We start from the raw sequence: 17,280 nt of genomic DNA on the forward strand, positions 1-17,280 counted from the left end.
GGAACTAAAAACTGAAATATTCAGCAGTTGATACATTGGAATTTAATTTCTTGAATATCTGCCTCGAGTCGGAAATATGAATTTCTCCCGGTCTCAATTTCTTCAAAAAATTCTAACTTTACAGGATGGAATACTGTCCTTAATTTTTGTGTTTATTATTTGATTTGAAAAGTGAGTGGAAGGCAAGGCTCGTAACACAATGTGCTAGAGTTATCTAAGTTATCTATAGTTTTGAACTCCGATCTTGGCCACGCCCATGTCTCATAGATTAATTTACTCTAATCGTGCGTAATAGAAGTTGAAGTGGTGTGGCTATTGAGGATTCCCTCTTCTTTTTCCTTTCAGGTTCAAACAATTTGCTTTGTTGAACGAAGGATGACTTTGTTTATAGTTTGTTTTCATTATGCTTTGTCTATATGTATGTACTTAATAATTAAATAACATAATACATATATTTATATAAAGGTGTGATATCTATATACGTGTAAAATATAGACTCAGCAACCTAAAGTATAATAGTACCAATAATATAATGAATTCTATAACATTATATTTTTGACTTGTGAAGGAATTAGTTCGTGTATAAGCTATTATTTTTAGTGCACTCTTACAATAAAAAAAATCATAAGAAATATATATCATGAAATTCCTACTTGACCATATAAAGAATAGTTTTATCATCATATAACCAGATGTAATGATTTGGAATCGTCATTTCTTGAAAGGTGACTTTCTTAGCATTCTTAAAAAAAGAGTCCGGTCGCCACATCCGTTTTAACCAACTCACAGGGAGAAGTCGGTAATAGCTGGACATGTTTTCTGGAAGTCGAAGTCGGTAATCCTTCCAGCTCTGAGACATAAAGATGTCTGCTACGTATGTCTGAAAGACAAAGAAAACGAGTCTGTATTTGCAATAAAAAAGCCTTGGAAAATAAACATATCAGTGTGAAAATGTTCACATTTATCCGTTATATCCTTCTGCAGGTCAAAATTTAACATTGGACAACCTGAACTTGTTTCTAAGCACACACGTAATTTAATAGTATTTTCTTTATAAAAATGTAAACCAATAGGAGATAAATGTAAGAATACGAAATATATATTTTAAAGTGGGAAAGACAAATTCAGGACAATCTTTGATCACATTTTATGTGAAATGTGTTAATAACAATTTCTTTAAAACTCCACAAACAGAAACGTTTGGTACAATTAAAGATAAACAAGAAGAAATCCTCAATAGCTGTGACTATTATTAGATCTCAAATCTGTAAAGCTATGAAACTAAAGGTTTGTAGTTAAGGAACATCTTAGATGCATTCTATGAGCCACTATGCCGCGGCTAAAAAAGAAAACCACACATGGTCTTTGTTGTTGTTGTATTTCAGTGGTTAGTGACATTTTGACTCGATTTAATATTAAATATAAATAATATTATCCTGATTGTATATATATATATATATATATATATATAGAGAGAGAGAGAGAGCGTTATTTTCTATTTTTTGTTTCTTATCTAGAAAGTAAAGAAGTTTTTCAAATAGGTTGATAATTCATAAACTTCTTGTAAAATTTCAACACTTTTCATCCTTATATAAGAGTTTCAAATAGACATCGTTTCAATAGAGTTTATATTAAAGATGAATATTTTTGACAATTTTTACTATTTACTTGCTTAGCTACACTATAAAAATAAATAAATCATCTCATGTAATTTCACTTCATTAATCAAAGAAAGTTGTCTACACACTACTCAATCCCCAGGTTGAACAGCGCTTAGTCCTTAAAATCCGGGATTCGATTCCCCATTGTGGCTTTGCTTTCAGGCAAATGAACACACTATTCAACTACCTTGGTATAAAAAATAACAGTTACCCGTAACAAACGCTATCATCATTGTTTGTTGCAGTAATTTGATATTTCAGAGATTTCAGACGTAATATAAAAAGCCTATTTCCTATCATTTGTAAGTAACAATAAGTATTTGAAATGTCTATTTCCTATTTCAAATTAGTAATAAAAATGGCTAATTCCAAACCCAAATTAGAACTGGAGATTATTTAACGATAAGACAAAAAAATGGATGTTTTCTTCAGTACCGTAAATAATTTAGTATTGACAAGAAAAAAGCAATGAAACACACAAAACAGGATAATAATGTCTTTCGAAACGTCTATACAACTTTTGTACATGTATAAGCATCGAAATCTTGACTTCACTTAGTAGTTCTTACATGTAAATAATGGTGTATATTTATTCGTCATTTTTTACGTACGTTCCTCTTGCCCTTAATTTTGGTTTCTATACCAAAGATAATTTTATTAAGAATAATTTCTGAGTGATAGAGAAACTCGACAAGCTGTATCATTTAGTTACATTTGAACCTAATGACATTTTTAAAACATTATTTGTATATCACACCATATTTACCTTACCAATCAGATGTCTTCGAAATACAAAGAGACTCATTTACAGTAACTAATTGCTATTTGTTTTATTACGACCATTATATAATATCACATTTAACTACTGTCCTCTACAATAACAATCAATGTCTAGCGTAACATAGATTCCGGAGTATGCCGAAAGATGTCTTACTTGATTGTAACCGCTTTGTCGAGAAACGTGAGGGACATTTGTTTCATAAATGTCAGGAAAAAATGCTACAAAGATAATTCAATATTCACGTTCCTTTCAAAGATGACGAATCAGATTGAGATTCTATGATGGTGGTGACCAAAGATTATTGAAGTTACTAATGTGTTATCCGAATCGATTTCGGAACATGCGAGAGGTTCTGAACAAATTGTATTAACGTAATCAACATCAGGGTAGAAGCGATCGAAACCGACGCTCAGATACGCTTTGATTGTTTTTTGACGTTCTAAAAGTATCAAAATACTCAATACTATCAACCTCCTTCCACAGAAATATATCTCCTATCATCTCCAGCATCCAGTACTTTCGAAAAATACGCAGCTAAATTCAAGAAAACACTTTACTTGACACTGTAGCTATACTAGTTTGACATTTTAAACCCGCAATCGTCTTTCTTAACACAAACATATTTTAACATACAAACAACAACACAATTTATAATAACTGTTATTACAAATAACAGTTTATGTAAAAAAGTTTTACAAACATTACTGAGTCTTCTATCTGGTTTGAGGCTGAATATTTTACAGACGATTCACGGAGAGCAAACTAATTCTATGTTCATACACAAGTATACTTCTCTTAACGGGAAAGCGAGCTAGCCCCTTTTCTTGTTTGGTCTCACATGGTTTACAAGCTTACTCTTCACTAAGGAAGATGTGTGTGTGTGTTTTCTTACAACAAAGCCACATTGGGCTATCTACTAAGTCCACGGAGGGGAATCGAACCCCTGATTTTAGTGTTGTAAATCTGTAAAGTTACCGCTGTACTAGCGGGGTACACCGAAGAAGATATCTAACGTTCTAGTACAAATACTATTGTCCGAAGTTAATTCTCTGAAGTTGAACGGTTCGTAATTATTGAAACTTATAAACGCTTTTGACCAAACTGTGGGATTGACCGTAACTTTATAACGCTCCCAAGGCTGAAATGGGGAGCATGTTTATTGCGGAGGAGATTCGAACCTGCGACCTTCAGATTACGAGTCGAATGCCTTAACACACCTTGGTAAAAGAGTAGCCCAAGAGTTGGCGGTGGGTGGTGATGACTAGCTGCCTTTCCTCTAGCCTTACACTGCTAAATTAGGGACGGCTAGCGCAGATAGCCCTCGTGTAGCTTTGCGTGAAATTCAAAAACAAACAAAAAGCAAACAAACAGACTAAATATCTGTAACTTTTTGATTAATAAGTGTTTATCACAGTTATAGCTTTCGATGCTTATAGCATATTGACTGTAGCAAACCAAAAATGTTAAACTGTGTCCCACAACTGTTGCTATGGCTACTTTCTATAAGCTTGAGAGGAAATTTTCTTGAAAGCTCATTTGGCCCAGTAATACTAGTATTTACGTACATGTATACATTGTTGATTCTTGCTCTCGAAAATCTTCTACATATTTAGAGAACAGGTTAACATTCGCAATAGACGTTTAACAATATAAGTTGCATGCATTTCTAAATAAATGTTAAACTGAAACTGAACAATTACATTAATTTAAATGTATGAAAGTAGGTCCGTTACAAGTTTGAACTAGATCAGATCACCTTATCTTTTATTTTTAGTTTTACGTGAATAACTTTTATAACACTATCCGCAGCAAATAAACAAACTATTTGCGCGTGTTTAAACTTTTAAAATAAAAGTCAATATTGAGGCAAATAAAAAATCACAATACATATGAAGATAACGTAACTGATAACGTAATCGTGAAAGAAAGCAAGATAACATACTTATAATATTTTTTGTTTTCCTCTCTTCTGTAAATGAAAACTGAAGTGGTATTTATTATTCACTTTTCAACTTCTACAACCTAGACCAATGACACAATAAAAAGTGTCGTTTTTATAGCTATGCTTCTTATGTAATAAGTTGTAACAAAATATTTATTGTATTAGTGGATGTCTAAAAGCTTATTAAAAACAAATTTGGAAAATACCAGAAGTGGATTTTACCGATTCCAGTAACGTGAAACAATTTATTCAAATTTAGCTTCTTTCGGGTTACTAATCATTTATTGGTTATGATATAGATCCGCAGAATGTCTACTGCAGTTTAAGACAAATATTTGTATCGAGAACATTCCAGCATGCAACAAACTTCAATGTTTGACATATTTTTACTGAGGGTTAAATGGGTCTTGTAAAAGCAATGCTTAGAGTCCCTTATCGCCTGCCCGGCATGGCCAGGTGGGTTAAGGCGTTCGACTCCTAATCTAAGGGTCGCGAATTCGAATTCCGATCGCACCAAACATGTTCGCCCCTTCAGCCGTGGTAGCCCAAGAGTTGGCTGCGGGTGGTGATGACTAGCTGCCTTCCCTCTAGTCCTGCACTGCTAAATTAGCAACGTCTAGCACAAATAGCCCTCGAGTAGCTTTGTGGAAAATTCAAAAATCAAACAAACCTTATCGCCTTTGGACTTATATTTTCTATCTTCGAACGTACTCTGACAAAAAGGATAACGCACTATCGTTTGATACCACAACATTGTAACAAGATTTTAGGAAAGATAGCGAAATCAACTTTAGGCCCTATATCCAGACAAAAGTTCACAAATCTTTACCTTCCTTTGTACATAGACATTGACTTCTAGACTCATATTTAAACATACTAAAATCCCTTGGACTTGATATTTATTTATGGTCGAACGGACCCGCCATTAAAAGTGGTCCTTCAGTCACCTTTCTCGTGGAAACGACTGTTTATTTCTTGTTCTGGCTGGAAACTCGAAAACTTTTACAAAAATTATGTACTTGATTATTTTCTTGTTAATGGTACCATGAGATATACCATTGCAATATTTTTTTTTTCTGTTTCTGGTCTGTAGCTTTTTGCCCAAACATAGCTTTTACATAATTGTTGGAAAGCTCTGGACTGACTTACGGTGTGCAGCAGACTAGAGGAAAGGTAGCTGGTTAACATCACCCACTGCCAACTCGTAGCTACATAAAGAATAGTTGTATCTGACTGTCATTCTTATAATGCATCCACGGCGTCAAATTGCGGAAAGAGAATTTTTTTCTTTTTTTGTGGTGCTAGGGAACGAATGACAAAACCTTGTATTTACAGTCCAGTACCCTAATGACATGGTCACTATATTTTCTGACCACTATATCTTCTTATGTAACTAGATTTTTATATTATCCATTGCTAAAATGTTTTAACAGCTGAACCAGTCAGATAAAATAACATTAAACAATGACACAGCCTTTAATTGTGGCTATTGATTGGTATAATAGTCAACAACGATTCTGTTTACAAAACATACAATCAGTAATTTACGTATCAAACAAAATAGCATGATAAATCGGTTTTTCTAAATGTTTTTAAGCTACACAGTGCTATACTCTGGCCATCGCGGCTGGCGTTATGAGCTCCTTAGGCCTACAGCTGACTCACAAGATAAACTATTAAAATTAGAAAGGACACATGTAGTCTTTTTAAAAATTATGGTAAATATTTGAGTAAAACTTTAGGTTTCAAGGGATAAATTAAGCAAAGGTAGCAAACATTTAAAAGTACACTTAATTGAGTGTTGTTTGCTTATTGTACGAATTATGGTTTGGTGGTTAGGGCATTCGACTTGCAGTTTGTGGGTCACGGGTTTGATTTTCACCACCAAGCAGCCTTAGATGCGTTATTATGTGAAGGTTAATCCCACTAATCGTTATAAAAATTAGATCAACAGGTGATAGTGGGTGGTGTTGACTAGCTGTTTTTTTCTATAGTCTCTTACTTCTAAATTAGCGGTTAGCGCAGAAAACACTCGAGTATCTTTGCGTGAAATGCAACAAAACAAACCAATATTGCATGCTTTTCAAATAAACGTGGTTTAGCATAAATCGAATTAATAAAAGAACAATAAAGTTTTTAGATCTTAAAGAATGCTCTTAATAACCAATTATTTTGAAAGACTCATCGTGAATTTGAGTTGGACAATTACAGGGCACTGTGATGCTTCTTCTCAATTATATTACTGCTATAGGAATAAAGATTCTCATAAAATCATTAATTACATATCATTGTATAAGAACGAGAAGAAAGGAAAACTAACTTGAGTATTCCACTTACCATAGAACCCTCGTCGATGGAATCCAAATTTAAGACCCAAACATGAAAGCGAACAACAGTTGGCTCACCTAAACACATATAATATATAATAAGGAAAAAAATGGATGTTTTAAACAGAAATGTAACGTGAAAACACACAAGTTCAAATAGAAATGTAACATCATAAAATGAAAAAAATACAAGCAAGACGTCAAATATAACTTTTTTTTTGTAAAAGTTATTATAGCTTAAAGCGTAAAAGGATCATTTTATACGTTGTTGATTCACGCTCAACAACTTGAATTGAATAACGGTCATTATTCTGTTTAACGTATCAGTATTTTTATAATAATTAAATATATTTAAAAGAACGATTTTCTAAGCCACTTACTACCCTTTGAAATATATTGTCGATCATATTTAATACAATGATAATGATTATGTACACCTGTCTAACAGTTGAAATTTCTTTGTAATAACTATCTGCTACGAATAGCGATATTAATTTGGAACCATGCATGTGATCAAAATTTCCAAAAACTCTTCATTTTAACATGGACGTCAATATTCAATACTAAATTTAAGTAAATAAAAGACATAAAATTCTATTTGAGTTGTATCGAGTGACAAGGCAGGTGTGTGTTCGAGCAAGAAATATTATAATTGCAATTTCTTCTTCTAAACTTTTCATGAAAACAGCAATTGATTTCAAGGTTCGACTTGGTAACTTGTTGAATTTTGTCTTGTGAATCTTCGCTGACTTTAGATATTTAGTTGTTATATTGTAAACAACGCTATGATAAATTAATAGCAACGTAAGAATGGTTTATTAGGTCGGAAGATTCTCTTTCGTAACTATAGCTTTCATTTTATGAGTTATATCGTATTGACTTCGAGATTGTTCCTGTATTAACTGCTCTGCTATACAAAGTGTATAGAGACACTAAAAACTCTTTTCTTGTATTTTGGATTTACATATTTTTATTAATATTTTTCTTTAGAAATGTTTTTATACTTTTCTTAAACACAAGAGTAACTGTGGCAGCGTTGTATTATGGAAAGCTTAGAAATTCTTCGAAAATAACACTATATAAAAGTGCCATAGTTTGCAACTTCAATGACACGCCAAAAACGTTACTATATGCTATTGATTCTTATAAAACATTACTAGCTCTTCTATATAAGACATAATTAATGTAGTTAATAACAGAAAAATATTGAATAACAAAATATATTTATGAATTACCCAGTAATGCCAAAAATGTATCAGTTACAAAATCTTTATTGGTTTGCCTGTCTACTTTTTGTTACAAATTAAACTGTACTTTAGAAAAATGTTTTATTTAATAAATTGCTTGATAGAACAGCTTCGATAATTATCAGCATACCCTTTAACATTTCTACATTTTAAGAGGTTTATTTTACTATCTAAGCACGTTAAGAAAATCCAACATTTAATCACTCACAGACACTACATTTTAATAAACTAAAATAATCCATCAATTTATATTTTAAACGAGTTGCTATTCAGTTAATTGAAACCACAAAATTATTACAGCGTGTATTTTTGCATTATAATCGGACAGAAATAAAAGGCTCGAAAAGAAGAAATATTTCAACACTAGTTGGAGCACCGGACGGAAGTTATGTAAATTCATGATTAATGACAGTTATCTTTGGACACGAAAAGTTGCTTCTCTTGTAAATAATTGTAAAAAAACGTACAAACGCTCATAAAAACTGCAATGCACAAAATAAAAAACTGAAAATGTGTATGTATCCTCGCACGGACCTAATGAACCTTCATATACCAGTTGTAGTGGAGATCCATCCACACTCAGCGTAGTGGTTACATGGATATACAACAAACAATAGAATTAACATAAATATAGATACCCTTTTTTCATAAACATTTTCCTGTGACGTTCGTTTTTCACACTTACCATTGTCTTTTGGTGGCTGTAGGTTGTCGTAGTCTAATGGATTGTCCGGTAAAATGTTATCAAATTCTAGTACTTCTTGCCTGTTAAGATAAGCTGTTATTCTTTAAACGGCTGTTACTCCAACTTATCAGTTAGCTAGTCAAGAGTCAGTATGAAATATAGAAAAACGTTTCAAACATATTAAAATAAATACTTAACAATTTGAAAAGCATCAACACTAATAGGACGTCTTTTTAAATAACTATCAATATTTCACGTATAACTATCAGTTAAACGACCTTTACGCATGTAGCAATTTATACCTTTTGTTTTGGTCAGAAACACCTTAAGGAATGTTTGTTGCATACGTCTTTGTTTTCGGTTCTTGAAGCTATGTAAAATGTTTGTTATTTACTATCATCATGTTTGTCGTTTTCAGTTTCCTCAGAAACATGGTGATTGTTGACTCAGAGAAAAAACATCAGCCATTCTGTCAGTATGTCTGTCGTGCGGTGTTTTAAATAACGTAACTTACACTCGATTAAATATCAAGCAATTAACTTATTTGTAAAGAACAGTGAAGGAAAAAGTGTTGGAGGCATTTTTACGTATTGTACTTTAGAATTCACAGCTTTCTCATGTCATTTTGTGTGGTGGTTTTCTGTGCATTATGATTTTTTGAATTTTATTTAAGCTCAAATATACAAGTGCCGCGTAATTTCAAAAACTCTTCATTTTTCACAAAAAAGTATCAGAAACTAATTATATTGTAATAGTAAAATATCTACAAATATCAAACTGTCACTGCAGTGTTTTGAAAAAATATAATAGAACAGTCTCCGACACTTCAAGAGAATTTGGGTCGAAGTGGCTGACGTGAACTATAAGATCCTGTTTGTATAAACACACAACTTAAATACTTTTTTCAAGTACAGTTTTTGTTAACTTTATTATAAGTATGTTTTTGCGCAATGCTTAAATGTCAGAAACATGGATAATGAATTATAGTTGTAGTCACTTGAAAGTGAATAAGCCCCGTGTAATGCAAAAAGAAAAATTGTTGTTTTTGGCGTTAGAGCTACAATGTATCTGCTGCTGGAATAGAACGTTAAGTTCAGCGTTATAAGTTGTCAAGTTTAACTGAGGGAAAGGAGGAAAGCTGTATTAAACCTGATTATTTTAATGACTTATACCGTTCTTACGTGGCCTGATGATCAGTTTTTTGTTTGTTTTGCTTCTTTAAATTCACGCAAAGCTACACGAGGGTTACCTGCGCTAGTCGTCCCCAAAAATTAGCAGTGTAAGACTAGAGGGAAGGCAGCTAGTCATCATCACCCATTGTCAACTCTTTTACCAACGAATAGTGGGATTGGCCGCACATTATAATACTACCACGGCTGAAAGGGCGATCATGTTGAGTGGAACCGGGATTAGAATCCACGAGTCGAGTGCGTTATCCACCTGTCCATGCCGGGCCTCTGGTGATCGGTATGCCAGAATGTGAAGCCGCTGTAATTTGTTTCCCGTTGCGGCACAGGCGCACATCGTATCTTGGAGTCATGGGTTTCTTAAAATAGTGACAGTCAAATATAATAATGAGTTAGTGGTAGGTGTTGCTGGCTTTTCCTTTAAACTACCAACTTAAATTGGGGTGTTACGAATAGCTCTCCTACAGCATTAAATACTTAACACAAATAAAATATTTTATTGAGTTTGAGCGCGACAGTAATACTATATCGAAACTTTATTTTCTTTTAAAATATCTGCAACAATTTAGAGTACAATTAATATTAATTTAGAACTTTCAAACTGAACGTTATGTGCGCGTGAGCTAAACAGTGAGTACAAACTTCTAGCCGCAAAGGTATGCGTTCTAGTATTCAGACAATTGACAATAGGTCAGAGTATATGCCACTCAGCGTAAGATACGCATTCGGTTCACACATCAACTTCTTCATCTTACGAAACAGCACCACTAATAGCACACGTGACAGGGATCAAAAGTTTGTACAATTATGTGCTGTTGAAATTAGCCCAGAAATTCTTCTGATTTCTAATAATATTCAACCCTTCATGTTATATTGAATAAGAATGGTTTACTTGGTTGTGTTAAATGTTCGCCAAAGTTACACAAGAACTTTTGCGGTAGACTTCGTTAATTTTGAACTGACAGACTAAAGTAAAAGCCAAATCTTGGGCCACTAATCAACTAGCAGTGTATGACAGCTTATCTTTTTACATGCGTATTAGGGTTATTATTATCATTATTCTTTGCAAATGAATAGAAGCCATAATGGGCCTTCACGTTTATAGTATGATAACCCTAGGCCATGTCCGACCTATAGAAGTATTCATGTTTATCGAAGGACTTCAGTCTCATTAAATAAGTTTGGGGTGACACCAAAGATTCTCTGAAAACCGTTCTGTTGGATGAATATTATAAACACTGTAATTATTGTAAACAAGCACATCTGTGACAGTCTGATTTTTTGTTATTCGTGATAACAATGCTCAAACAGTGAAGTAAAACATCTGAAATTGTATAGAGATATATAATTGCCCCCCCAATGCTAGAATCGGGGTTTCAATATTCGTGGTTGGCAAAACACAGATAGCCCATTTGGTAGCTTTGTATATAACGTCAAACAAACAAGTCCCGGCATGGCCAGATGGTTAAGGCACTCGATTCGTAATATGAGTGTCACGGATTTGAATCCCCGTCCCACTAAACATACTCGCTCTTTCAGCCGTGGGAGCATTATAATGTAACGATAAATCACACTACTTGTTGGTAATAGAGTAGCTCAAGAGTTGATGGTAGGTGGTGATGAATAGCTGTCTTCCTTCTGGTTTTACATTGCTAACGCAGATAGCCCTCGTGTAGCTTTACGCAAAATTCAAACAAAATACATAAAATTTCATGTACCAGATGTTCATTTAGAAAAGTGCGTACAGAGAATAGCTAATGACATTTTAGATCACACGACTGATCGTAAAATGTCAAATTCGCATAAAATATTTAACTGAACATGGATTGTTCTATTACTTTGCAAGTTTCGATTATCCTTTAATTCTTCTCGGCAGACTTCTCACATATTGTTATTTTCAGGAAAAAGAAAAGTGAAACAATCTTCAAAGAGTGATAATGGAATTCCGCGCCACCTACATGCTATCAGAAACAGTTCTAGTTTTAACGTCTTCTAATATCGCCCCTTACAGATTATATTAAAATGGTACTATTATTTTACAAGATATTGTATTGTTAGTGCACTGAATCTAATATGGAACTTATAAAGATATAAATGGACTAACTACAGAGAATCACGTAATCGTTACTGTGACTTTAATATTATATTATCGAAAAAATATGAGCTTTATCAGAATTGTGATTTGTATTAACCTCTAGCTAAGGGTATATTTAAATGCTATTTTTCATATGTTATGATACCGTAGGCTCTATCCTGATATAACGGAGATTGTTATAAAGTTTTTGGTTTCCTATTGGTAAGAAGACATTGTGGTTTTTATCTACTAATATTAAACAATATATCACTTAAAGAAGGCTCGTAAGCGAACAAAGACTATTTTTCTTTAAGTTCGAAACAGCACAAAGAGTTTTCTACACAAGTAAGGATCAAACTCGAGCAGCCAATGACTTCTAGTGATTAAAACAAAATAGTATTAGTTTTAACTGTTTCTTGTTTCGAGCAACTGTTCTCAGTTGAAACAGCCTCGATAATAACACATTCCTGACGACACAGATAACGCATTTTATTATTTGTTTGTTTGGAATTTTTGCGCAAAGCTACACGAGAGCTATCTGAGCTAGCCGTCACTAATTTCGCAGTGTAAGACCAGAGGAAAAGCAGCTAGTCATCACCACCCACTGTTAACTCTTGAGCTACTGTTTTACTAAGAAATAGTGGGATCGTCTGTCACATTATGACGTTTTCATGATTGAAAGGGCAAGCATGTTTGGTGTGACCAGGATTTAAATCCGCTACCCTCAGATTATTAGTCGAGCGCTCTCTCCACCTGGCTATGCAGTTTTTGCTTTTATATTTTTTTTCTTTACCAGTTTATGAATGAAACATAACTTTTGTGAAAAGTAGTCTAATATTTTATTCAGCAGTTGTCCCACATGTGATTGTATGTATCCACACCTAACATATATCATTAAGGTACCAGGAAGTGGCATACGTTTGTCGGTTTTCAAATCTGGTACTCCTTCGTTACCCCTCAGTTGGGGTCTCATGTCTTTCACAGGAGCACATCCTTGAACATTGTTACATTAACAGTTAAAAATAACTAAACTATATGTTATATTAATTTCATTTCTTTACCCTTTCAACGCTATTTATATTTTAATAGTACAGTCTATTAAAATATAAATAGCGTTGAAAGGTAAAGAAATGAAATTAATATAACATATAGTTTAGTTATTTTTAACTGTTAAAAGAAACATATTTTCAGTTAAAAGGAACTCTCATTACCTGGCTATCTATTTACAACTAAATCTTGAAAATACTTTAAAGGAAATAACGCTCTAAAGCGTCACCTGGTGGAACAACAGTATGTCTTCAGACTTACAACTCTAGAATTAGCCTGATTGGACTTTGTTATGAGAAAACGCAAAATTTATAAGAGCGTTTAAACTTTGTTATAAATATTCAGAAGTAATATAAAATTATATTTCAAGAAATAGAAAATTAATATACCAATATCAATTTGTAAAGTTGTAAATTAATCATAGTTACCCAGTTTGTTTATTCATGAAAATGTAATAATTTTGCATTAAGTCATTCCTGAGATATTATATGTATATTGTTTTTTGAAGAAAAAATATTATAATAAATGTTAACAGTTTTACACTTTCATAAGATCTCTATTTATTTTATACACAATTAATCTTAGGGCTGGGCATGACCTAGTAGTTAGCGTGTCTTGCCGTTTAACGTGAAGTCCACAGGTTCGAGCCAGTGACATGCGAGACGTTTTCTGCTGTTACATTCACTCCTACAACTCTTCCAGTTAAGAGTACCGGCGCAAGCGAGGTGTTCTACTAACCGGTTGCCCTCTCTACGGTGAAAAGGTGTAAAATATGGACGACTCTGCCTTAATCGTAAGGTCTCTCGACGTGATCACTTATCACATGTGTTATAAGGTACCGTTAGTATTAAAAATATCAAATAAAACAAGACAGACTCTTTACTGATTTGATATGAAGTAAGAAAAGCACAACAAGATGTTGGTCATAAAACACAGAAAAACTTAAGAAATACACATATCTACACAAGGTAATGGAAGTAAGTTCTACTAGAAAGGCCTATTAATATGTAAAATACATTATAATAAAAGTATCAAAGGGTTTCTTAGAATACTCAATGAAGCCTTAGAAATCTCGGAAAGGTGGAATTTTACTTTTATTAGTTTCTTCATTCTTTTTAACAAGAATTCAGTGTGACCTCAGGAAGTATAAATGTATCCACAACTAGAGCCATTTTATTGTGAAGTAGACTGTAACTATCACTGTCTTATCCTAAAAATGCGACTTTGGCTGTACGGATAAGCAATAGGTGTCGTAATTATTGTTGTGAATCGAAACGTTAAGTCAGTGTATTGCCTCAATATTCTCCACGTTCTTAAAGCGAATCAGAAGAGATTATCATTCCTGCTTCTTGGTGTCAGAGTCTTTTTGTAGGGTTTAAAATAAATAAGAACGATTCTCCAGGGAAATTCGTATCCGTTCCGGTACCAATATTGTGTGCGAGAGTTACAAGGAATTTCAATACTTTAATTAGATACAAAAACACGTTTTGGGTTTTAACATCTGGTACCGATCGCTTTCAGAATCTGTGTACTTTATAGTACTTTTATAAGAATATATATATATATGCTTGCTCTGCGGTAAGTCTCGTGTAATACGGAGCTCAGTGCCATACAGTTTGTATCAAAACAAAAGTAAAATATATATCTAGTTTGTACAATAAATACACAAAAATTTATGTTTAATTGAAACACTATAGCAGTTTTACAACACAAAGTATGATTGAAACACCATAGCAGTTTTACAACACAAAGTATGATTGAAACACCATAGCAGTTTTACAACACAAAGTATGTGCTTCAAGCCAGAGTAGTGACGAAATTTTCTAACCTTTCTGAAATCGTATAATGAAGCATTTGATAAGCACATATAAGCATTGTATAGCAGTAGAAAGTAACATTGAATATTAAACCTACCTTGTTGTTTTGACACAATAAATAAAGAAAAGGGTGGAAATACCCACAAAAAGTGTATGCATCCTTTCTTCCTTCCCAAAAAAATTAGAGGTAGTCTGAAAAGGGCAATGAGAAATGGATATATTATAAGTAGATAGAAAGATATAAACAGATAAATACACAGACAGGCAGATAATAGACAGATGGGTATACAGTCATCTAGACGGGTGTAGAAATACCAAACGTCCAACGTAACATTTTTTGAGCTCAATAGAGATAGATGCATACAAACAAAAATGTCATGTATAAGATATTTAGAAATTATTAATTTAAAATATCAAGATTTTATGAAATTTTCAAATAAAAAGGGATGTTTTTTGTTTTTTTTAATGAACCCCAGTTTCGATGTAATGAACGATTTTATTTCTAGATTTTTCTCACTTTGGAAATAGTTAAATCTCTCGTTTTTTAAAGTAGGTTGATGCAACAAAAAGAGAAATTATTTTTTAACATTATATTGTTGATCTATTATTTTAAATATTTTCAACAATTAAAAAATTGTATAATAATTATATTCCATTCTAACCAAACTGTATTTTTCATACCCATTGCTGACGACGAATATAATGGGGCTAGAATACTGCTATTATAAACTTTGTTTTCATGCATCAGGCTTTTCTTCTTTGTTAAATTAAATCGCACACTTAAAGATAGTTTACTGTATCTATTTATATTTTTGTAAATATGATGATGCTTAATGCAACTTGACTGATAAATCATCGTCACATTTGTGCACAGTGTGGAATTTAATGCTACTTATAACCAATCGTTTTAAAAATAATGTGTTCGTCATATCTAGATTCGAACTCTTTTTTTAAAAAAATCTCTCACAAAACTACTGAATATGCAAAAATGCAAAATCAGTGATCTAAGCCCTTCCAAGTATCAGAAATCATATTTTGTGTCTAAAAAGTAAGTAGAAATTTGAAGAAGAGATCTTTTTTTCACACGCTTATATTTTAGTGCTTGTTATATTTCCGCTAAGAGTAATTGTTTTTCCATTGTTTCTTCTAACTACCTTTCAGTGACCACCATTTCTTCATTTCGCGGGTAATTAACTTAAAAATAAGTTTGTTTGCTTATTTTTGAATTTCGCGCAAAGGTACACGAATGGCTACATATGGCTAGCGCAGATAGCCATCCTTAATTTAGCAGTGTAAGACTAGTCACTAGAGGGAAGGAAGCTAGTCATCACCACCCACTAACTTTTAGGCTACTCTTTTACTAAAGAATAGTCGGATTGACCGTCACATTATAACGACCCCACGGCATGTTTGGAGCAACGGTATTCGAGCCTGAGACCCTCAGATTACTAGTCGAGTGCCTTAACCACCTGGCCATGCCAGGCTTAAAACTTAGTAGAGAGTGTTAGGCCTTGATGAGATATTCCTATACATCTTTAAATTTTCTTAAAATTTAGTCCTTGTGGGATCAAAAGCTAAACAAGTAAAAAATACTTATTTTGGCCTCTTGTGTGGTCATGTTTACAGAAGTTAATATGAAAATTGTTACAAATATAAATTTCGTGCTCCCAAGACACCAACATGCAAAAATAAGATGGATTTGCTTATTTTGTGAGGGCCGAAGCCCACAAAAAGCGTAATTCTGGAGTCTTGATCAATTACTTAGCCAAATTTGGACCAGTCTGTAGGGGATTTGGTACAAAGATACTTTTCTGGAGGCTCCATCCATTGACAAACAAAAATGGTAGACTTGTACAATTTTAGTAATTATTGGGATCAAGATACTGCTAAAAAGCATAATTTATGGTTTTTTGACAATTACTCCACCATTTTTGGTCAACTTACATGGGATTTTGTACAAAATATACTTTATTTTACAGTCATCATATGTTCATATACGATATATTCATATATATGCACAAAAATGTAGGATATACCTAGTTTTAGTCATGTTAGGAAGTCGAAAGTTTAAACAAATCTTTAATTTTAGACGTTTTGACCAATTAATTAGCCATATTTTGACCAATTTACGTGTACAAAGATACTACTAGCATATTCTAAACAGAAATATAGACAATTTTGATTTTTTTCCTTTCTCTCAATTTTTCATCAAAGAAAACACAATTTCGAATATCCTTGAACTAATCGTGTGTATGTCAACAAACGTAGATGATATTTTGTTTAAAGATTACATTACTGAGAGTCTCAATGAATACTTTAGACAGTTTTCAATTTTTCAGGTGTCAAAATTGGTCGTGCTGGGGTTGCACTCATACGCCAGTGTTGGACTCTTTAATTTATTTCAAAATTTTGGACAGAAAGGGCTATTCGATCACAGCAGTCATTATTCTTGAGCGTATAAAGAAGAGGGAAGACAACTAATAAGTAGCACTTAATGCTAGCTCTTAGACTG

At 33.0% G+C, this 17,280-nt stretch overlaps 1 protein-coding gene across 3 annotated transcripts in view; it reads right to left on the reverse strand.

Moving 5' to 3' along the window:
* LOC143224087 (glycine receptor subunit alpha-2-like) overlaps nucleotides 1–17,280 on the reverse strand; it is a 57,735-nt gene that overhangs the window by 9,495 nt on the left and 30,960 nt on the right. For 2 of the 3 annotated variants that reach the window (XM_076452547.1, XM_076452548.1), the window contains exons 2-5: nucleotides 14,866–14,960; nucleotides 8,644–8,723; nucleotides 6,722–6,789; nucleotides 654–880 (exon numbers count right to left, since the gene is read on the reverse strand). In XM_076452547.1, the coding sequence (XP_076308662.1) occupies nucleotides 654–880; nucleotides 6,722–6,789; nucleotides 8,644–8,723; nucleotides 14,866–14,927 (437 nt within the window). In that variant the 5' untranslated portion in view covers nucleotides 14,928–14,960. The remainder of the gene's footprint in view (nucleotides 1–653; nucleotides 881–6,721; nucleotides 6,790–8,643; nucleotides 8,724–14,865; nucleotides 14,961–17,280) is intronic. The other variant, XM_076452549.1, reaches the window with a different exon arrangement.

Source organism: Tachypleus tridentatus, chromosome 8 (genome assembly GCF_004210375.1).
Source record: "Tachypleus tridentatus isolate NWPU-2018 chromosome 8, ASM421037v1, whole genome shotgun sequence".
Taxonomy (NCBI): Eukaryota; Metazoa; Arthropoda; class Merostomata; order Xiphosura; family Limulidae; genus Tachypleus; species Tachypleus tridentatus.